The sequence below is a fragment of the Rhinolophus ferrumequinum genome, chromosome 8, assembly GCF_004115265.2.
Source record: "Rhinolophus ferrumequinum isolate MPI-CBG mRhiFer1 chromosome 8, mRhiFer1_v1.p, whole genome shotgun sequence".
In the NCBI taxonomy this organism is placed as follows: Eukaryota; Metazoa; Chordata; class Mammalia; order Chiroptera; family Rhinolophidae; genus Rhinolophus; species Rhinolophus ferrumequinum.
The window spans coordinates 3,706,128-3,728,505 of NC_046291.1; the positions used below are offsets into that span (position 1 = coordinate 3,706,128).

General features: G+C 47.5%; 1 protein-coding gene across 1 annotated transcript in view; it reads left to right on the forward strand.

The window, feature by feature from the left end:
• ASB18 (ankyrin repeat and SOCS box containing 18) overlaps positions 1-22,378 on the forward strand; it is a 58,143-nt gene that overhangs the window by 24,421 nt on the left and 11,344 nt on the right. The window contains exon 4 of the mRNA XM_033111556.1: positions 12,937-13,441. Coding sequence (XP_032967447.1) covers positions 12,937-13,441 — 505 coding nt within the window. The remainder of the gene's footprint in view (positions 1-12,936; positions 13,442-22,378) is intronic.

A 22,378-nucleotide genomic window follows, 5' to 3' on the forward strand; every position in this document is an offset into this window, starting at 1 on the left:
TTGCATCCATTCTTTGTTCCCTTTTCTTCTTCTTCCTTTTATCCTTCTTCTGTATTAATTAAGCATATTTTCATGATTCCATTTTATCTCCTTTATGGCTTATTATATATAACTTTTTGTTGTGTCATTTTAGTTGTTGCTTTAGGGTTTATAGAATTCATCTTTACTTTATCACAGTGTGTCCTCAAATAATATCATACAACTTCACATATAACATAAAAACCATATAACAGTTTACTTCCATTTCTCTCCTCCTGGTATTTATAAAGCTATTGGTATCATACATTTTACTTCTGCACGAAAGTCCCACAATACATTGTTATTATTTTTTTTTCAAACAGTCAGTTATCTTTTAAATATAGTGAAATAATAAGAAAAAGAGTTTTTATGTTTACCTATGTAGTTCCATTTCCAGATTCCTTCATCCCTTTGTATAGATCAAAGATTCCATCTGGTTTTATCTTCTGCTTGGAGGGTTTTCTTTAACATTTCTTACAGTGAAGGTCTTCTGGTGATGAATTCTTTCATGTTTGTTTGAAAAAGTCTTTATTTCTGTTTGAGTGTTTGAAAGGTACTTTACTCTCAGTACTTTAGACACATGACTCCACGGTCTTCTAACTTGCATTTTTTTATGGAAAATCTGTCCTTCTCTCTTTGTTCTTTTATACATAATGTCCTTTTCTTCTGGTTTTAAGATTTTCTCCTTATCATTGATTTTAAGCAATTTGATAATGATGCACTTTGATGTCGTTTTCTTCATGTTTCTTGTCCTCGAGATTCATTGAGTTTCTTGGATCTGTGGGCTTATACTTATCAAATTTGGAAAATGTGGGGCAATTATTTCTTCACACTTTTTCCCTACAATCCCCTCCTCTTTTTCAGTGACTCCTGTTGCATGTATTTTACATCACTTGAAGTTGTTCCACAGTTCATTGATGCTTTGTTCATTTTTTTCTCTGTAATTGCTTTATCTTGTGTTCTGAAACATCTGATTTGCCATTAATCCTATTCAGTGTATTTTTCATCTCAGACATGATAGTGTTCAACTTTAAATGTACAGTCTTCCAATTTATATCGTCCATGTCTACTTCACATGTTCAATCTTTGCTCTACTTTCTCAAACATATGGAATATAGTTATAACTGTTTTAATGTTCCTGTCTACTATTTCTACCACCTAGGTCAGTTTTAATTGATTGGGGTTTTTTTCTCTTCATTCATCTTATTGGGTGCTGGGTATTTTTGTGTTCCTGTCAATATTCTTGATCTTTGCTCCGGGATGTAAAGTAACTTGAAAATAGTTTCATCCTTTTGAGTTTTGCTTTTAAGCTTTGCTAGGCAGGATCAGTGCAGTATTCAGTCTAAGGTTAATTTTTCTCCCCAGTACTGAGACAACACCCTGCGTAGTACTCAAATCCATGCCTCATCATTTATGAGGTCTTGCACTCTGGTTGTTGAGAACAGGCACTATTCCTGGACTGGTGCATGCTATGGGCTTGATTCTCTCTATCATTTCAGGTGGTTATTTCCCCAGCCTCAGGTAGTTTATACACACACACACACACACACACACACACACACGTCACTACTCAACTGCATACTCAAGGGGACCCTCTACAAAGTTCTTTCTCCCAGAAGCCTGCCCTGCAAAGTCTAGCTGCCTTGGTTTCCCTAGACTCCCAGCTCCATCTCCTCAACTCTAAGAATCCACTGGGCTCTGCCTGGATCACATTCACTGAGCCTCAGTCTGGGAGCCCAGAGGCCTTTTGGGAGGTCAAGAAATTGAGTGTTTGCCAGTCAAGTTGCAGAGTGCACTCAAACCTTGTGACCCATTTCTGTCCTCAGCTGCAGGCCTTCTCCGCTTTCTACAGGGAGCTTCTTTCTAATTATTCAACATGGGGTCATCTAGTGGTTAGGCTTCGGCGCGCTCGCTCTCTCTCAACATGGGATTAATTTCTACCTGGTTTTAACTTCCCGTTTCTGCTCTTGACTCATTTGGTAGATGATTTGCTGTCGCACAAAGTTGTTGCCATCTGGTGACAACATTACAGAAAACCCATCTATTTCTGAAAAGCACAGCCCCAAGGTCAACCCATAATGACTCCATTCCTGCAAGCATTCAATTGCCTATGAATTCTGTGAGATGCTGGGACTGCATTAGATGGTCTGTACCCTCAGGAGGCTTTCAGTGTCAGGGGAGAGGAAGGTAATGAAAAGCAGTGTACTAGATGCTGGGACCAGAAATGTGTAGAATATATGATGTGCTTGAAAGTCTGGGGTGTGGGCTGGTATCCACCAGCTGAAAATTTTCTAGGACAGAAAGATATATCAGCTTTATCAAAGGACATAAGCCGACCAAATCAAAGCAAAAGTCTTTCTACGTACTAAGAAAGCAGGCAAAATAATTAATCAATTACATGTTAATTGCATTCAGTTTTTATCATATTTTTATACTATACAATTTTATATGCTACAAGTACATATTTTACATTTGAGGCCTTGACTGAACCCCAATTCCAACACTAATTAGCTGTGCAACCTTGGGCAAGTTATATTATATTTCTGTCTCAGTGTTCTCATCTGTGAAATGGGGATGATACTTGAGCTTACTACATAGAATGCTTATGAGAATTAAATGAGTTAATGTAGGTAAAATGTTTAGAAAAATATTTAGAAGAGCCTGGCATATAGTAAGAATTATGTAGGTGCTGAATGCAATTGCTGGGGGTCTCTTGTATAGTCATTGTGTTTCTTTTAAGGGTATTGAAACAGTATTTCTCTATTTTAAATTACTGTGGGGGTGTTGTTTCTTTTCTTTACCTCCATATCTGTTGGTCATCTGTGAGTTATTTGCTGTGATACCCTTAGTCAGGAACATAGTTCCCAATTATAACAGGCTCCTGTGGAACACATAACCCATTTGATGATGTTCCAAGTGTAAGAATACTCCATGCCTCCCTCAAAAAGAAGGTCTATATTTCCTTTCCTTTATTCAAAATTAATTTCTCTAAATCCAACGTGGTACCCTGGAACAGAACATGGGCATTGTGGGAAAACTGGTGAAATCCAAACAAAGTCTGCAGTTCAGTTAATAGAATTGTACTAATCTTAATTTCTTAATTTTGAGAAATGGACCAAAATATTATAAGATATTAACTTTAGGGGAAGCTGAGTGATGGGTATTTGGGAACTCTCCATATTATCTTTGCAACTCTTCTGTAAATCTAAAATAATTTAAAAAATGAAAAGAGTTTTAAACCACAAGTTTGCTTCACGCCTTGGGTTCCCACCTCCCACTGAAATTGTATCAGAAAAAAATACTGCTTTTTACTAAGAAATGAGAATGCAACACATATCAGAGCACAAAATTTTGTGAATCCTGATAATATCCCTAACGCAGGCCAACAAGCTTCCATTTGGACCTCCTAAGGGGCTGAGGTATACATAGAACATTAGGGTGACTTGGCTTCTCTACTGTACAATAGAAACTAATTTCCTAGCTCAGTTGGTTTTCAGAAATCATACAGGTCCAGCACATTGTTTAATGAGGACTTTTAAAATGTCTTTGTATTAAAGTGGGGCTCTATCAAACCTCTTTTCTTTTGTCTTCCTCCTCCTCTTTCTTCTTTTTCTTCTCATTTTCTCTTGTGTCTCTATGTGTGTCTCTATGTGAGTCTTTCTCCCTGCCAATTTAATTTGACAGTTTTGACTTATTTAAATCCTGGTTACTGGGGAAAAGTTTAAGATAAGTGATGAATACAGCAGAAGTTCAGGAAGAACTATGCGTTGCTGACTTAGAATCCCTCCACTATGAATGATTATAATGGAAAAGGCTGGCAGATCCATTGAACACCTCTACAATAACACAGCCAACCTCCTTGAAGAATAAAAAGTTAATAGATGTCAGAAAGGGCTTGAGGTTTTGACCACCGCTTTTCAGCTTAAAGAGTCCCCCTAAAGTTACACTCCGAGGAGGTCTAGCTTCAGGTAGTATAAACATTATCACTTTGACAAGCTACTTTCTCTAGAATCTCTTTATACATAGTAGATTTTAGGTCATCCTTAATTTTTTTACCTGACAGTAGAGAGGGGGTCGTTGACCTACATACAGAGCCATTTCATTTTCTTACTGTTGGTGACAATGGTCTCCGCACCTAGGGACCCAGTTCTGCTCCTTCCCCCTTTTAGTCGGCAATTCACCATGGGTGTAGGACTTTCAAACCTTTGAGTCTCTGAGTTCCTGGGATTTAAGAAAAAAAATGTCTGTGCTTCCTTCCAACCAGCAAGCTTCAGAATTCAGAATTCAACACACAAAAAAAGGAGATTGGACCTTTAATCTAGGAGACTTTTGAAGAGATTTTTCCCAAAAAGAAAAGTTGCAGTAAAGTTACTCTCTTCACATTAGTAGCCGGCGTGCCAGCCTCGCCCTACGTATTATCAGATTCCTCTCCTTGACCTTTTTTCAAATTCTGAGATGATTAAAATGAGCAAAGAATTACCAGAGTTCTGATTCTTTTTCTCATCCAAAGCTGTCTTGATTTAAATAGAAGTGAAGAGGGCTTGTTTCCTTCATGGACATGTTAGTACAAAGCGTGCAATTTTCCTTTTTTGTCCTAGTTGTGTCAGTTCAACTAAATAACAAATAATTCACAAACCAGAGTTGGACCTATGAGAGCAACTAGTTATCTTGGCGGGGCAGGAGGGGGTGGGGGCAAGGGCAATCGTTGAAGAAAATCATTGGGCAATTCTTTTCTAGTTCAGACCCGGCAGTTTGAAATCTGGGCAGAAAGGAAGGATTGCTTTTCCTGAGGCAAGAAAGGCACTCCCTGGCAGGAAAGAATGGATCGAGTGGGGATAACTGTCAGAGTCCTCACCCCAAAGCCAGAAGTCTCCACCTGGTAGCAGAAAGTTTACCTGAATGAGGTGCCAGGGCCAGGTGCATTGATACGTAATCCATAAAACAGTCTACTTTTCCACCTCCCAGATGAGTGACTGATTCATTGTTCAACCAGAGGGGAGAAAACCTGGTCTGGATCAATGGGAACTTGAGGTATCGTAAGGAATTTTAAAGAACGCGGAGTCAGAGAGCGGCTGCCTCATTGGATGCTTTGATATTTCTAGAACTTCACTCGCGCCAAAGCACTTGTACTGGGAAGTGTGTTACTTGCTACGCTCCTCCCCGCAGGCCTGCAGGGCACGGTGATCCCCAGCCTACAGAGTAGAACACTGAATCTCATCATCGCCGGCCCACGTGCCGCCAGTTAGGTGGCACACAGAGAAAATTGTCAGAGCCAGGCTCGAACGCCAAGTGTTATTAGAGAGATGGATGCTGAAAGATCTCCCCTTTGTTAACCTAATTTTTTTCCAAAGTTGTGTAGAGTTAGGAAGTAGCTCAGCTCACCTCCAATCACCATCTTTCAAACATGTCCTGTCACTGGGTTCCCCGCTTCCTGCCCCTTCCTGGCAAGCATCGCAGGTAGATTGTTCAGCTTTCCGATCACTTGCCAAGTCCCATGTGAATACCGAGGACTCACTGTCAGGCAATCCAGGCCAAATCAAACCTTTATCTTCTGGGCAAAAGTCTTGATCAGACACTTCAGGAAAGACGTACAAATGGCCCACAAGCAAATGAGAAGGTATTTAACGTCATTTCTCATCAGGGAAATGCAAATTAAAACCACAAGGAAATATCTCTAGTCCACACCCATTTGAAGGGCTAAGTCATAAAGAATGACAACAGCAAACATTTGCAAGAATGTGGAGCAATTGAAACCCCAATCCGTTGTCATTGGGAATGTGTAATGACATAAGGACTGTGGAAAACTGTTTGGCAGATTATTTTAAAGTTAAATATACACCTACCGCAATTCCACTTCTAGATATTTACCTTAGAGAAATGAGACCATATAAGTCCACAAGAAGACGTATACAAAGATGTTCATAGCAGCTTTTTGGCTGTTCATAATAGCCAAAAAAACAGAAATACCCAAATGTCCACCAATATCAATAGGAGAATGAATGGGGGCCGGCCCGGTGGCTCAGGCAGTTGGAGCTCCATGCTCCTAACTCCAAAGGCTGCCAGTTCATTCCCACATGGGCCAGTGGGCTCTCGGCCGCAAGGTTGCCGGTTCAATTCCTTGACTCCCGCAAAGGATGGTGGGCTGCGCCCCCTGCAACTAACAACGGCAACTGGACCTAGAGCTGAGCTGCGCCCTCCACAACTAAGATTGAAAGGACAACAACTTGACTTGGAAAAAGTCCTGGAAGTACACACTGTTCCCCAATAAAGTCCTGTTCCCCTTCCCCAATAAAATCTTTTAAAATAAAAATAGGAGAATGAATTTTTAAATTGTGGTATATCTATATAATTAAGTATGACTTGAATAAAAAAGAATGAGTTACTCATGTGTACAATGATATGGATGAATGTCAGACATTATATAGAGCGAAAGGAGCCGGACACAATAAAAATTCTAGGAAAGACAAAACCATAGTAGCTTATGGGGTTGGTTACAAAGGCAAGGGAACTTCTTGGAGAGATGGAAATAGTCTAGGTATTGAATGGGATGTCGTTACACAGGTGTATCCTTTGTAGAAATTCATACAGCTGTACTCTTAAGATCTACGCATTTATCTGTGTGCAAATTTTACCTCACTTTAAAAATACATAAATACAAATAGACATAAAACTTTTCTCTGGTCCAATTCAAAGCTCCCCCGACCTCACCTCCACCCTGGCCCAAGAAGTGGGTAGAGTCTTTTCTTTCACTTTTTCTGATTCTTCTCCCCTTCTCTGAAGCTTCTGGGCCTCCCTCTTCATCCATTGGGATCAGGGAAGGAGAAAAAGTTTGCCCATTTCTGTTGAGTGAAGTTTCCAGAAAGTCATATACTACTTCATGGGCAAGTGAGGCAAACCATGAAGCTGATTTCTCAAAGTTTATTCCCTAAATCTTTTTTCAGTTCACCAAAATGCAGGGTTCCATTTTCAATCTGAGGAGAATTTGCCCCAAAATTAAATGGCAGTCATTGCTTCACAGGAAATCATAAGGATAGAAATGGCCAGCCAGTTTCTCTCTCAAACTCCTTTCTACACTTAAGGATTTGTCCGTTCACATCAGCCATTTCAACTGTAAACATTTGTGCTCAATAGTCTCAGAGCTTAGCATCCAGGGGAAAGGCAGAGAGAAGAAAATACAGAACAGAAAGAAAGGGGTGGGTGACACATCCCCAAAAGAGAGGCTCAGCAGAACAGCCACCGGCTGGCACTCGCCCAGCATCCAGCCGCTTCTGCCCCCACCCATGGACCCAGCCTTAGGGCTCCAGCCACCCTGCCCCAGAGACGAGTCTCCAGCCCATCTGCCTCCATGTCAACTATGAGAAGGAAAAGTAGCGGCAACGAGATTTGACAAGACTGGCTCCTAACACCTGTTACTGTCACTGTCTACATGAAACCCCTCTGTCATGAACACACTGCCTACATGAAACCCCTCTGTCTGTCGGGGGCGGGGTGGGGGGGCAGCAAACACGTGAGGGGAACAGTGAAGGGCCATCTGGATTGTCCGAGGACCCAGTGACTTCCGGTGACAGAAACCGCTGCTCAGGAGACAGGTGCTTAAGACACCCAACAAAGCGCTTGTAAGCACGGTCTGTCTTCCCTCGGAAACATTAAGTGATTTTTTTTGAATCTTGAATTCAGCCAAAGAACCTTATGGTTCTTTGTCACTGTGGTTATCCTGCTCGCTCAGTATCATCTTTTGGTGGTTGTTGAGCTGTGCTGTCATCCAGTGATAGCTGGCCTTCTTGTCCCTTCCAGCAGGATGTGCTGGCTGTGGGGTCACCGTCATCTCCCTGGTCCCAACCCTTGAGGTCACTGCTCAAACCTCAAAAACTGAATCCTCGCCGAAAATCGGGGAGAATGAAAGCTATCATGTAGGGTTGCTGGCAGGACTGGGCAAGCAGTGGGTGACCCCTGCCAGCCCCATAGCTCACGGTCCATGCCTTCAGGGTCCTGTTAGCAAGTCTGTCCAGAAATTTTTGTGGAGGGCTCAGAGAAGAAACACTTCCCCTGCCTTGAAAGACTGTTGTTGTATGAAGCACAGACCATGTTCTCTACTGGATGGATGGATGGATGGGTGGATGATGGATGGATGGATGGATGGGTGGATGGATGGATGATGGATGGATGGATGATGGATGGATGGATTTTGGCCTTATGCAAGTCACTGGTCTTCTTTTAAGCTTTAATTTCCCTATGTGTAAATTCTACTCATGATGCAGATTTATTGCAAGAACTAAAGATAACATTAAAAATAATAATAAATGAAAAACTAAGTAGTCGGGGGATGCAGTGACCTCCTGGCTCAGGACCAGAGGCTGTGAAATCCCACTCTGCGGGCTTTGGGGCAACAGTGAAGGGGAGGAGGGAAGACGAAGAAGGAGAGCCTGGAACAGGCTCTGTCTCCTGGGAGGCAGGGAGACGTGGCAGGTGGTGTGAAAGGGCCAGGGAAGAGGTGAACGGTGGGAAAGCCATGCTGAGGCTGTCACCACAAAAGCCCTCTGCGCCCGGGAGGTGACTGGTGCTTCAGGAACATGCTAGAGGTGGCTGGGCACGGCGTGCAGGATGTGGGCGCAGAGTGCTTCTTCCTCTTTAGAAATAAGTAAAATGACACCAATTCAACAGTCCTTGGTGGCTCATCTCTACTAACTCCTGCCTAAAGTGTACTGTCAACCTTGGGCCTCCCTGTAACAGCCTGTCACCATGCTCATTATCGAAGATAGGGATGAGGGATTGGAGGATTTGTGTCTGCCCAAGTTGCTTCATATCAGAAGCTGTTCAGACAGCACGGTGTCTCTTTAATACCCTGTGAGGCAGAGACAACCTGCTTGGACATCCTTGGATGGGATTCTCCCCCTTGGTTCCTGACAGTGACCTCCCACAGCAGCTCCAGACCTTTCTGACTCATCTGTCTATTGGGGTAGCAGGAAACCGCCTGACAAAATCTCTCCCAGGAGGGAAGGGCTCGGGCACAGCTGGGTTACCCGCAGTCCTGCACAGACTTGGGTCGTGCTTTCCCCACTGGAGACACTGACACATACAAGGTCGGGTCCAGGAGGTCCCCAAGACTGTTATCATGTCTCTGCTTATCCCTGAGCACCTCCAACCTGCCCCAGCCCTCTCCCCTCCGCTCAGTTTCTCGTTGGCACTGCCATTCATCCTTTCCAAGTTGGCTGCTTATGCCTAGACAGATAAATGGAAAATCTGAAAGCATTCTGGGAACCTGGACAGCGAAGCTGACATTCTTAGAACCCATGAGCTGTGGCTGTGGCTGGGGGGGTGGTTTTGTTATTAACAACCTCTGTTGCTATTCCTGTTTCAAACTGATTCCTTTCAGAAATTTTGAAAATACAGACAGGCAAAAAGGAAATAAAAGCACCCATCGCCCCATCTTGCACAGGTTGGCATGTAGATTTCTAGGCTTGCTTTCTGTGCATATACATGTCTGTGGGTTTGTTTGTTTTTAATAACACTGCTCAGTTCTGTTTTGTAACCTGATCTTTTCACATAACCATTGCAAATAGCTTTCCATGTCATTAAACAGGCCCCCACACCTTCATTTTTAATGACGGCCCAGGGTATACCGGCAGAGCTGTGCCCCAGTCAAGTTGTTGTGTTGTTTTTTCTCATGCCTGTGGTCTGAGAACAAAACTTACATCATGACCTGCTCTAAGAAAATGCCAAGGTTTAGCCAATTAAAAGCTCTTCATTAAAAATGGAAACGGCACCTACAGCCCTCCAGAGGGTGGGCCATATCCTCCTTCTTCTGAAGGTATCTTAGTCACAAATAGCAGCCTGGCATCAGCCAGATCGGCTGTGGACGTGAACAAGAGGACCACTCGAATTTCCCTATGGATGTCTTTGGAGAAGCTGGGATGCTTTTTAAAAAAAAGTAGAAGACATGTTTTGTAATTGCTTGCGAGTGCACAGTGGCAAAATGACACGGAACCCTTGAATTCTAACCTCCTGCTACACTGTTCAAAATTCCTCCCAGACAGAGGCAAGGAGGAAGCAGATCTGAAGCACTCTGATTGTGAAATTTGCATCCTCTCTGAGCTGGTTATTGTCCCAAAGGACATTTCACATCAAATTGTACTTGTTTGTAATATCTTTCACCCAAGACAGACCACTTCTCAAGATACTGCTGATATGGAGACGAGAGCAATACAGAGAGAGAATGAAAACCACTGGGAGTCCCTGGGTAGAAATATAAACAGATTTAACGGCAGTCGCTTCAGCCTGGAAACCCTCAATGGATGATGTCGTTCAGAGCCCCAGTGAGGGAAATAACACGACAGACAGGAACAACATGACGGAAAGCTGAACGATGTTCATTAAGGAAATATCTTTATGTAACATGCTCTTAGGGAACCCCAACAGTGGGTTCTGCACTGGGCACCGACAAGCAGAGGTAAATAAACCTCCGTTTCTACACTCAACGAGCCAACAGTCTAGGAGAGGAATGGCACAGGCTAAGGAACATTTGAAGCATGGTGTGATAAACGTTGTGCCCAAGCAAACACCGATGTACGAGGCATATGACAACACAGGGGTGAGACCCTCTGCTGGAGGCCCTGGGAAGGCAGGCACCCGAGAGGTGGAGGAAGGAAACATGGGACTGCGTCTGCCATCACGCAGGCAGGGCGTCCCCGGAGGAGCAGCATGCAAAATCACAGGGGCACGAAGCGTCAGGGTGTGTTCTCAGAACCACACCTGGCCAGGTAGGATTGAAGCGCAGGACGGAGCCTCAGGAAAGGAGACCGGGGAGGTCCACAGGTGCTGGATGGCTCCACGTCCTGTGTCCTGGGGACAGGGGCGAGGTTCTCTCCAGCAGGCAGCAGGAGCAGCTGGGTTTGTAGCAGGCACATGTCTGATTCACACAGAAAGGCTCTTTCCGGGTAGTATAGAGCTTGTGAGATTGGAGCAGGAGACAAATTAGGAGACTCGTTAACATTCAGGCAAGAAAGGATTTGGGCCTCAACAAAAGCCAGTGACAGTGAGAATGGAGGGAGGAAGTAGTTTAAGTGATTATTAAAGAGATGGAATTAACAGGGGTGGTGACCACTGAAATGGGGGAGGAGGAGGTAGGAGGACAGGAAAAAGGCAAAGAGCAAGTTACTGACAGAGCAGGACCCCCAGGAAGCAGGAGAGGACTACATCTGGGGCAAGCTGATCAAGAGGGACTCCGTCCCTTAGAACATGGAGGAAGGCGGGAACAACCGTGGTAGGAACAGATTCTAACGGGTGTGGGAACAGATTCATTGGCAGAGGCAGAAGGGATGGCGGTTCCCGGGAGAGCCCACACTTTTTGAATGACGTAGGAGTAGATTGCCCAGAGGGAGAGTAGAACTAGGCTCACTTGAAGATGGCAATGACATTTGGAGTCTGTACTAAAGGGCAAGGCATGGGGAGCTGGCCTTCCACCATTGGGAAATGTGAACCGAAGGTCCCTGAGGCTTAGCTGAGACCGGAGGCAAATCCACCAACAATGTTTCCTCCAGCGGCACTCAGCAGCCAAGGTGGGAGAGAGGGTGGATGATGAATAGGTCCCAAATGGGTGACTTGGCCACCTGGCATAGGGGATGGCCACGTCCCCTCAATTCAAGGGAACCGAGGATGCCGAGAACAGAAGCACTGGAGTGCAGCCCGGGGAAGGAAGTGAAGGTAGGAAGGGCTGAGAGAACGAGGGGTCAAGGACTCAAGTCTCAATAGAGCAGAGATGAAAAGGGTCCCAACAGGCGTTCTTGAGCTACAGGGACCAGAGGGTGTGGCCTGAAGTCGTACTATGCAGATCAGACTCCAAAGGTGGAACGACCACATGGACGGACTGTGACGTCCAGGAGGTGACCCGGGAGTGGGTGACTAACGTGGGGCTGGTGTTTTGACTGCGCCCAAAGGACAGGGGCCAGCGGAATGGAGGCGGGTCTGTGTGACCGACCTCCCACATTTAGGCTGGGGCAGACCGAGTTTCGCACCGGTGTCTGAGGCCCGAAGGTCCCGCAGCTTGGCCAGCAGCCTGCCGTCGCAGGCTGAGGTGTTTAGAATTCTCCCAGGTGTGGACAAGGCCCTGAGGAGAGGACAGTCTTGAGATCCAGTTGGTGGATCTGGACGCAACAGAAGACTCCCATCAATGGGAGGGGCCCACAGTCTTCCATGGGAGCCCAGAACCCCCAGGAGACCATTGGGGAATTTGGGTACAGCCAAAATCTACAGTCTGTTCTGGAGGGTCTGGTTGAAACCAAGGTCCTCCCACAGTTAGGCGTGGCTGTGTGTCCCACGCATGCTTCCTGCTCTGAGGGGCAACCCAGGGCCAGTCTGTCAGTGCCATGAGGGCTGGGTTGATTCCCTCTGTGGGACCAAAGCAAACCTTGTCACTCCATCGCCAAAGCTGAGCAGTTTACAGACACGGTACATACCGGCTGAGAAAGAATGCACGTCTAAGGGACCCTCCTTAGAATCGTGATTCCCAGGCCCTCCCTTAACTGCCACGTGTGACAAACAGCCCAAGTGATGAGTGCTTCAAGCACTGTCATTTGAACCACATTACCTGCCAAAGTGGCACCAGGCAGTTAGGAATTACTCATAAGTTTTACTACTGAGCACGTGGGTTCTTAGGAGATGTTCCCAGCTCTGTTCACCACTCGCCATAATCTCCTTTTCTTTTTTTCAGCTCAGTTTAAACTCCTGTAGCTGGAGCAAAACAGATCTGAGCTTAAGCCCTTCCTCTCCGGCCACCTTGCTCTTTCAGGGAGACGAGTCACCCGTGGGGTGTCCAAAGGCCCATAAACAGCAGCCAGGGCGTGGTGGGTAGGGGTGGCGGGATGTGGGTATCGAGTGTCCGCCCCTGCCTGGGCCGGTGACCAGCTTTAGCCTCCCCCGCAGGTGCGCGCAGGCACTGCTGAAGCACGGCGCATCGGTGCACCGCACGGGCGGCACTGACCGGGACACACCGCTGCACGTGGCGGCCCAGCGCGGCCTGGACGAGCACACCAGCCTCTACCTGGGCCGCGGGGCGCGCGTGGACGCGAGGAACCGCCGTGGCGAGACAGCTCTGAGCACCGCGTGCGGCGCGGCGAGGCGGCCCGACGAGTACGCGCGCTGCCTGCGCCTGTGCGCCCTGCTGCTGCAACACGGGGCGGCGGCGGACGCGCGTGACGAGGACGAGCGCAGCCCGCTGCACAAGGCCTGCGGCCACGCGCCCCCCGGCCTGGCGCGCCTCCTGCTGCAGCACGGAGCCAACCCTGCGGCGCTCGACTACGGCGGCGCCTCGCCGCTGGGCCGCGTGCTACAGACAGCCGCCTGCTTGGCCCAGGCCGCGCCGCAGCACGCCGTGCGGGAGCTGCTCAACCACGGCTCCCCCACCGTGTGGCCTGACGCCTTCCTCAAGGTAAGAGGTGGCCAAGGGACCTCTCACACTGAGCTTTGCCGTGCAGGGACCTGGCCTGCCGCTTGGTGGCACGCAGCGCTTCTCAAACTTCCAGGGTCCCAGAAACCCCCTGGGGACTTGTGAAACTGCACACTCTGATGCCAAGGGTCTAAGTGGGAGTGTCTGTATTTCTAACCGCTCCCAGGCGAAGACAAGCCTCCTGGTCGTGGGACTACGCTTTGAGGAGCCGGAGCCTGGAAGCCTCCCGCTAGAGTCACTAGAAAATTAAGAGGTTGGGGTGTCAACAAGCATGCCTGAGTGTGTGCTTTCAAAGTAGTCACCTGGGGATGCCAGGCAGTTATTCTGATGACTACTCTGAAGCTGTCACCAAAAAGCCTGCCCGTCGTCGCCTCGCCTGCACATAGCACGGTTGCACCTGCACACCTGTCATGGCTGAAATTATTTCGGCAGCTCATCTTTTGGTGTAATTTTCAGAACAATGAAAATCAGTTTCTTGTTACCCAATCCCAATCCCCAATCTTAAATATGAGGTTAATAACAGCACTTTACAGGTCTGCAAATTTCCCTCTTTCGGCCCTCACTGCACTCCTGTGAAACACCAGGCAGGTAACGTTCTCATTCTCCCTGGGTTTCACCCAAGTGAGGTGCTCTGTCCAGGGTCAGGGCTGTGCAGGGACCTCAGCCCCCCTTTGCAGACTTGACTCTGAGCAACTTGTCACTTTTTCCACGAGTCAGATCTAGCCTGAAATAATAAAGAGGAAGAATAACGATTTCTCATCGGAGAAAATACTCAAAAGATGGAAAACATTTCCAAAAGAAAAGTTCTGAAAATAATGGTTGGAGTAAGAGATTGTCCTTCCCAAAAGAATTTGCTGAAAGGGAGTCACTCTGTTAGATGTAAAATTGGGTGTGCTTAGTTTAAAAATGATCCCCCTCACCAGTCGTAGGCAAGAGACATACTTTGACCTGATAAATTTTGAACAAATAGTTGAAAGGCTGTTACCCAAAAAGGACAGTATTCGAGGTGGTCTGAGGTGGTGAGATTCACACATTTCTCTCAGATGCTAAGTCTGTATTACAGATGCATACAGAGTAAAATTTGCGCCTGTAAAAACAGAGCTGAAAAGTGGAAAATCCACCCAGACAACTCCGTTTCTTTACTTGACAAACATTGTGACAAAGTGTCTTGAGATAACTCTCACACCAGCTTTGAGCAATTCTCTCACGGCACCCTACCAATGCAGTGATGTCAATTTGGTGGGCTCTCAAAAGGGAAGAAATGCTAGCAATGTTATATTCTATAACACTCACCTTTTATAGCCCTAATTTGCACTTTAACGTTTACCAATATTAGCAGCCTTGGTTTATCGACCTATAACATGGAAACAAGGCCCACCCACTGCTCCTGCAGTTCCCACAGTGTGCTTTAAACCAAGATGCACACGTCAGCCCTCATCATGTGAAACTGCATAAAGAATAAAAACATAAACGAGGCTTTACAAGATGGGCCACGAGTGAAAAATATCGGGGGCAAATTCTTTTAAAGAAAAAGAGTCGATATATTTCAGTAGTGACTAGAAATAACCCTTAGTGATCCTTGAAGTCAATCAGTTTGAGTGATCTGTGCCCGAGTTCCCAAGGCGCAGCCCATGGGCACCCTCCCTGGGGACAGGACCTCTAGCACGTGAGCTCTGTCTCCAGAGCTGTGGGAATTCGCCGACCTTGACCTTGACGGGCAGGACAAGGCACAGTGCCTCTCCTTCAGGGGCCCTAGCCCGTGTCAGCCACACAAGAAGGGAGCACCGTCAGTGGGGGTGCGAGTTCGGTTTAGGGGCAGTTTGTTACAGGGGCAAGAGGCCCTGAAAAGTAACAATGCATCTCCCAGCAGCTGTGGAAGGAATTGGAGTTTCCTGAGAAATCTTAATACTCTGAGGCTGTCACCAAACACACTGCCCGTCGTCACCTCCCCTACACATAGCAGTCGCACCGGCACACCTCAGTCAGTGGGGAAAGTATGAAGGAGATTCCCGCAACTCCAGGGCGCGCCGCCTGCCATTAAATCCTTGGGGACAGGGATCCCAGCTTTTGGTGCTGAGGACGACCACACCTCTAGGGGGCGCCCCACCGAGTGTTGTTGCAGTCCGCAGCCGCTAGCCCACGGCACTCCTGGCCGGGAGCAGGTTGCGGTGGGGAACGCATGAACCACACTGAGCGTCCTCTGAGCAAAAGCACAAGTACCTGTGATGTTCTAGCCTGGCCCCAGGACAACCAGGACAAATACTCTGGAAATCCGGCCCAAGCATCTTCCCCCACCCAGGCCCCCTGCAAGTGTTCCACCAGGGAAGGGGTCTAATCACCACACACAACATCAAAGGGACCGACCGACTCTGCTCAGCAGCCCCGTGGAGCACGCAGCAAACACACTGAAACGGGCCACAGAGATGCACCGCAGGCGAGATTCTGCGCCGTGGCGAGGCGTACACAGGGGCACTGGGGAATGTCACAGAGCACGCCGTCCGTGGGCAGCAGCCATGCTTTAAATAGATGTAAAGAGACACCCACGGAGCTCAAAATTACTGAGGCAAAAGGTTTCACAGCGAGCGCATGACATAAATCACAGTCCCCCATGCCCGGACAAAGGCACCGTCACCTCGGCAGGCGGACGCCAAGCGCCATGCACAGTGCTCTGCGGCAAACATCAAAGCGAGGGCACTGCTTGGGAAGCAAGCATGTTGACAATGCCAGGCCTTTGTGCCCGGCTGACCTCTGCTTAACATCGGAGTCAGATATAGGGGCGCCGGAGCAGGGGCAAGCAGCGTGGCAGGCTGCGGCCAGGTTTGAATTCTGGAAGTTGTGAGGTCAGGTGGAAGAGAGCCGCCTGGAGGGGAGCAGGCAGGAGGGCAGAGGAACACACACAGAAATGGGGTCCCAAGGAGTTCTGCCGCTGCCACGAGCTCACGTTGTGGGTTGCATGCTTGGTCTGGAAGAAAGGGCTTTGCTCACTGGTCTCTCCCTTTCTGCGCCTCACCTGGAAGATGGATTCACGAAACAAAAATGAAGCCCCATGTTATCTTTTTACAACTTTTCTCAGCCCACGTCTTTGAAGAGCGTATTCCTGGCTGGACCCCAGAATACAATGCTGGCACTGCAAAGGGTTAAGTCCTGCCCCACTCTGAGATGGGACATGATCTACCCAAAGTCACAGAGCTGGAAAGTAGCAGCACCAGGCCAGATCCCCACAGCCCGGGACTCAGACCCTGCTCTCTCTTGCCTTCTCCATGCGTGTTCATTTGGGGGCCACCCTGCCTCACGCTCAGATTAAGGGGCCAGCTTTATTTGTCCCTTGGTATATAAAGGGACCCCCTTCCATGAGCATTTCTCATTTGTAGTCAGCTGGTGTGGTTAACACATTCTAGTGCCTCCAACCCTGTCCCTGGTTTTGTGCCCTTTCCCAGAGACACTTCTGTTACCTACAGGGCAGAGGCCGGCAGCAGCCAGTGGTAATGCACATGCTGGCAGCTGTAAATATTCCAACTCGCTGCCCAAGAGTGGGGAGGTGCAGGGACAGCAATGGACAGCACATAGGTTGTGCTTCCTGCGAGCGTCCCTTAAGCACTTATTCATTCAACAAACATTTCTGCTGTGCTCAGTGCTGCAGTTAGGGTTGAACAGGAGTGTGCATGTTGCCTGCCCTCATGGAGCTGCTGGTCAGGAGGGTAAGACAACCAAACACACCAAGGACCGTCGCCTTCTTGAAAGTGCTACATAGGGGGCTCCACCTGGCTTGGGGGATGGTCACAGGCTCCGCCAAGCACAGGTTTAGTGAGCCCAGATCTGAGGGCTGAAGCCTTAGCTGTGTGAAGAGGGGAAGAGAAACCATCTGAGGCAGAAGGAACAGGTACAGGCAAATGTCCTGGGGCAGAAGCAGCACTGTGACACGTGTAGTCGGAAAGGTGACCCAGTAGCTGAAAAGGAAACAGCAAGAGGCCAGTTGAGGCTGGACGGCTAGGCAGGGCCCTTGTTAAGGGTTTGAGCCTTTGTCTTGAGAACAAGGGGACTCTATTACACCATTGTAAGCAGGAGAGGTGACATAATCAAAGGAGAGTTTCGGGATGATTTCTCTGCTCAAGTGCAGAGAACATGTTGGGGTAGGCACTAGTGGAAAACCACAGACTGCTGGCAATCCAGGTGAGGGATGCAGATGGAGGGGCAATGCAGGCTGATGGCAAGAATGGCAGATCACTCTAGAAACATCTGCAAAGTTCTGGTCTTGCCTCACCTTCTGGGCATTGAGCATGCTGAAAATACGGATGGACGTAAAGTTTTCGTGTTTTCTTTTCACCTAATTCCAGAATTAGGTAAAGCGACTTCACACTACCCCAGGAAAACCGGCTTCTTAGTGGGTAAATCCTGGGGTAGCAGTAGTCAAAAACCAGGTCTCCATTTCCTGTCTTCACAGAGCCATGTGCACCCCGTCCCCAGAGGGAGGGGGGAGGGGGCTCTCCTAAAAAGCCTGCCTCTTTTTCTTGCTCTTGTTTTATTTCTCCATCTACATACAGAGCAATGTGCCTGTGTGATTTTTCCCCTTAATTTTCTTTCTGCCGCCTCATTAGCTGAAGAGAGTGCTCGTGAACTCTAATGACATCAGCATGTCAGAATAATGTGGCAGCCGCTCCTCCACAGACAGCAAGGAGGAGCGGAGATTTTTAAACTGTGTTGGCGTAAAAATAATGGAGGCAGCCAGCTGCCTGGCAAACATGAAGGGGCACAGAGCTGAGGAATTGGGGAGGGCCAGGGAGCCCCAGAGAGGTGGAACAGAAGAGAGACAGGAAATGAATTCCCAGAGACAGGCAATAAGGCTTTGTCACAGTTTGTGACCCAGGGAGGAGGGGCCCCTGAGGACGGCGCTTTTGCTGATGGAGGGCAGCTCTTGGGGGGAAGGGGCAGGGAGTCCTCCGTGTTGCAGGCAGTCACTGGGAACCATTTAACGTTTTGTAGAGAGAAGTGAGAGGGCCAGTGGGAGGGTCCCTGGAGGGTCAGGGGTAGCCTGCGGAAGGCCTGGGGAAGCAAGCATCACCTAGGAGACCATCTATATGTAACCAGACTAGATCTGGGGGGTCCAGTGTGAGCCCTCACTTAACAGCGTGGTTTTCTCCCATCACAGAAGGAGAATGATTGAAATCAGAGACTGCCGTGCTCTAGGAAATGGCGTGTTAATGGCGGCTGGTGTGAGCCAGACATTTCAACATGTCAAGAGCACACTGTGCAGGGAGCAGCCAAGGCTGGACGAGGCAGGGGCGGGAAGACGCGCGCCCGCCTGGCTCTCCCTCTGCAGCTCAGTCTCCTGTGTCCACTCTGTCTCCCTCTTTCTCTAAAGCCCACTTAAGGCTGACTTTGTGACAGTAGTGGATTGGGGGAAAAACAAATTTGGGGTAGGGAGGGGACCAGGGAATTCGTACAATATGAATATGATTACTAATTTTAAAAGGTCAGCTGTTCCAGCCTTTGTACTAAGATATCTGCAAAGATATGGACAACAGGAGGGGAGAAAAGGAGGAAGGGAGGAAGGGACGGAGGTAAACAAATCCACAGCACCAAGAACAAGATGACCTCATGTCTGAGTCTGGAAGAGCCAGGCTCCTCTGCTCACTGCCCTAAGTTTTAAGGCAACCAGGCAGACATTACAAAGAAATGTTTTAAGGGTCAACCAGGCAGCAGGGGTCGCTTGTGGAGATGCACTGCATTCTGGGGGGTGCAGTGAAGTGCAAAGGGGGACAGGAGGAACCCAGGTGCAGAGCAGTGGAAGTCTGGGAGGAAGGTCAGAAGAAAAGGCATCCTGGCAGAGTGCAGGTCCCCCAGGTGAATGTACAAACTGGAAACACACCTTCCAGCCTTCCTGCACTTCACCTGCCCCTCCACATTCTCGTGAGTAGGCAGAGAATGGGACCATGGACTCCCCTGCATGTTGACAAACCTCGTGTCTGGATCTCACCTTAGGCAAAGATGATTAAAGAGAAAAATAAATGGGTTTATGAGGGAGGAAAGGACCTGAAAAAGAAAATAGGACAGCATCCAGAAAATGGGAAGTCTGTACTTCTCATCAAAAATCCGGAAGAAAATCTGAGAAATTGTGTTCTGTGTGTGCCATCCTCTATGGAGCACAAAAAGACATAGTCTTTAAGTCCCTAAAACAGCACAGGTTATGATGAGAAGTCAATAGAACGACATGAAAAGGAAAATGGAGTAGATAAATTTAGACAAAGAAAGCAAGAGCACAGGGTAGAATAGATTACACAGTAAAGGAAGTGAAAGACAGAACTGATTCATAAGAAAAAGAATCAAATCAGTGACAGAAACGAGGGTGCTGCACTGTTTGCCTGCGTGTCCTCACATCAGTCCTGCTGTCCCTGTGTCCCGAGGGCGTGGGGGCAGTGCAGTTCGCACCTTCAAGCTAACACAGTCCCATATCAGCTGGCTTCTGGCCGGGTTCAGCCAAGGGAGACACCATGGGAAATTGAATGTGGCGGGAAAAAGAAGCCAAGGTATCTCGCCTCCTATTTCTCTGCCTTGAGCACCTGCATCTCCATGGCTCCAACACCCCCATATGGCATCTCTTCATAGTCACGGCCCCCTCTGGGCAGCCCCTGATGTGGTTCCAGCCTCCCTCATATCTCACGTAACAAGAAGCACAGAGGAAGAGCAGGCTTCAGCACTGGCTGTTCCTGTGTCTCAGTGACGTCATCACGGAACCATATGCTTTCCAGCCTCAGTGAATCAGCTTTGCCCTCAAAATGCCTCCACTCTTGGTCACGAGATGGCTTCCAGCAAAAACTGGGCCAAGCAGCTGCTTTTTTATGGAAGCCCTGAGGAAGTCCTTCCTTGTGTTTCATTGTCCCCACCTGGCTTAAACCTGCCCTTCCCCAAACCAATAAATGTCAAAGAGGATGGGACACCTTGACTGGATTAATGTAACCATCTGGCACGTTGGGAAGTCAGCCCCAGGGTTCACTACAAAGGACTAATGTTAAAAGCTCTAAAGTGCAGGGCAGCTGGTTAGCTCAGCTGGCTAGAGTGTGGTGCTGATAACACCAAGGTTGCCAGTGCAATCCCCACAGGGGCCACTGTGAGCTGTGCCCTCCTTAAAAATAAATAAAAAAAAAAAAATAGAAGCTCTTAAGTGCAAAAGAAAAAAACAAAGCCAAGAAACTAAAAGAGAAAATGATGGCCATGAAAGACAGAGGAGAGCACCAACCCACAGACACGTGATGTTAGTTCCTGAAGAAGAGCTTAGAACAAATGGATCAGAAATAACAATCGAAGACATAATAGAAACAAACTTAGCTGCACACAAAGTCTTAACTTACAGGAGTTGAGTGGATGTTCTCTGCAAATTAATGATGGGAGACACATACCTACACACATTCTAGCAAAAATGTTCTAAAAAGGCACTTCATAAGGTATACGAATGTTGAATCACTATGTTGTACACCTGAAACGAATATATTGTTTACCAACGATAAATAAAAAATATAAATTAATGAATAAATTACAAATTTTTTAAAAGACATGGAAAAATCTTGCAAAGTATCCAAGCAAAAAACCGCTTCAAGAAATAAAAATCAGGCTGGACTCAGATCTCTCTGATGTGATTTATCCTAAGACAATGAAGTATCATCTACAGATTTTTAAAGGAAACATTTGGATGCTAGAATTCTATACTCAGCCACGATAGCTTTCACAAGGATGGCAAAAGAAAGACACTTTTAGATATGAAGAGTTCCTAAAACATGCCTTCCTAATGCATTTTTGAAAAGAATAAACATACTTCTAGTTATTCGATTATTTATTTAACAAAATGTGTTGAGCACCAGCAACATATTAAGTGATAAGATATATTTGTGAACAGATGAGAAAAAAAGTACCCTGCCCTCATGGAGCTTACATTCTAATGAAGAAGAGAGACAGTAAACAGCGAACATAGTAAACAGGACAATAAAGTAATAAGGACTATAGAGAGAAGTGGGGTGGGGGACAGCTGCAGTTTTGAGTAGGGTACTTAGGGTGGGTGACCTCTGAGTAAAGACTTGAGAGAGGTAGGGAATCAGCTCTGCAGGTTTCTGCGGAAAGAGCCGTCCAGCAGACGAGCAGCCAGTGTGGCCCTCAAGCTGGACCAGTGTGCAGAACAAGGGAACCAGTGTGACTGGAGGTGGAGACAGTAAGTGGGACAGTAGTAGGAGATGAGATCAGAAAGATGGAGGAAGGTCACAGACGGCGTGGGGTCTTGTAGGACATTATAAGGACTTTGGCCATTGGAGGAGTTTGAGCAGAGGAGTGGCACGGCCTGACTGACATTTGATAGGTTTCCATGGTGAGAAAATAGGAGGAGGAGAATAGGAGGGGAGACATGTTAGGAGGCTGTTGCCGCGACCCATGTGAGGGGTGATGGTGGCGAGGATGTCCCAGAGAAGTGGTCTGATTCTGGATGTATGTTGAAGGTAGAGCTAACAGGATGCCTTCACAGATCTGATGTGGGATGTGAGAGAAAGCGAAGAGTCAGCAGTGACTCCAATGCTTTCAGCCTGAGAGATGGAAAGGATGGGTCTGCCACCATCTGAGATGGGGAAGGCTATGGGTAGAGAAAGCTTAGGGTCTGGGGGAGACCCAGGAGTTCGGTGTTTGGTATGTTCAACGTGAGATAACGGCCAAGTGGAGATACAAACTAAGCAGTTGGATATTCAAGTCCTGGGTTTGAGAGAGAGGTTTGACCGCCCTAGAAATATACTTTTGAGGGTCAGTGACATATGGATGGTATTTAAAGCCAGGGAACTGGATGAGATCACCAAGGAGTGAGAGTAAATAAAGAAGAGGAATGAGGACTGAATGCAGGGGTGTTGCAACATCAAGAAGATGGAGAGTTGAGAAAGCTGCCAAGGAAAC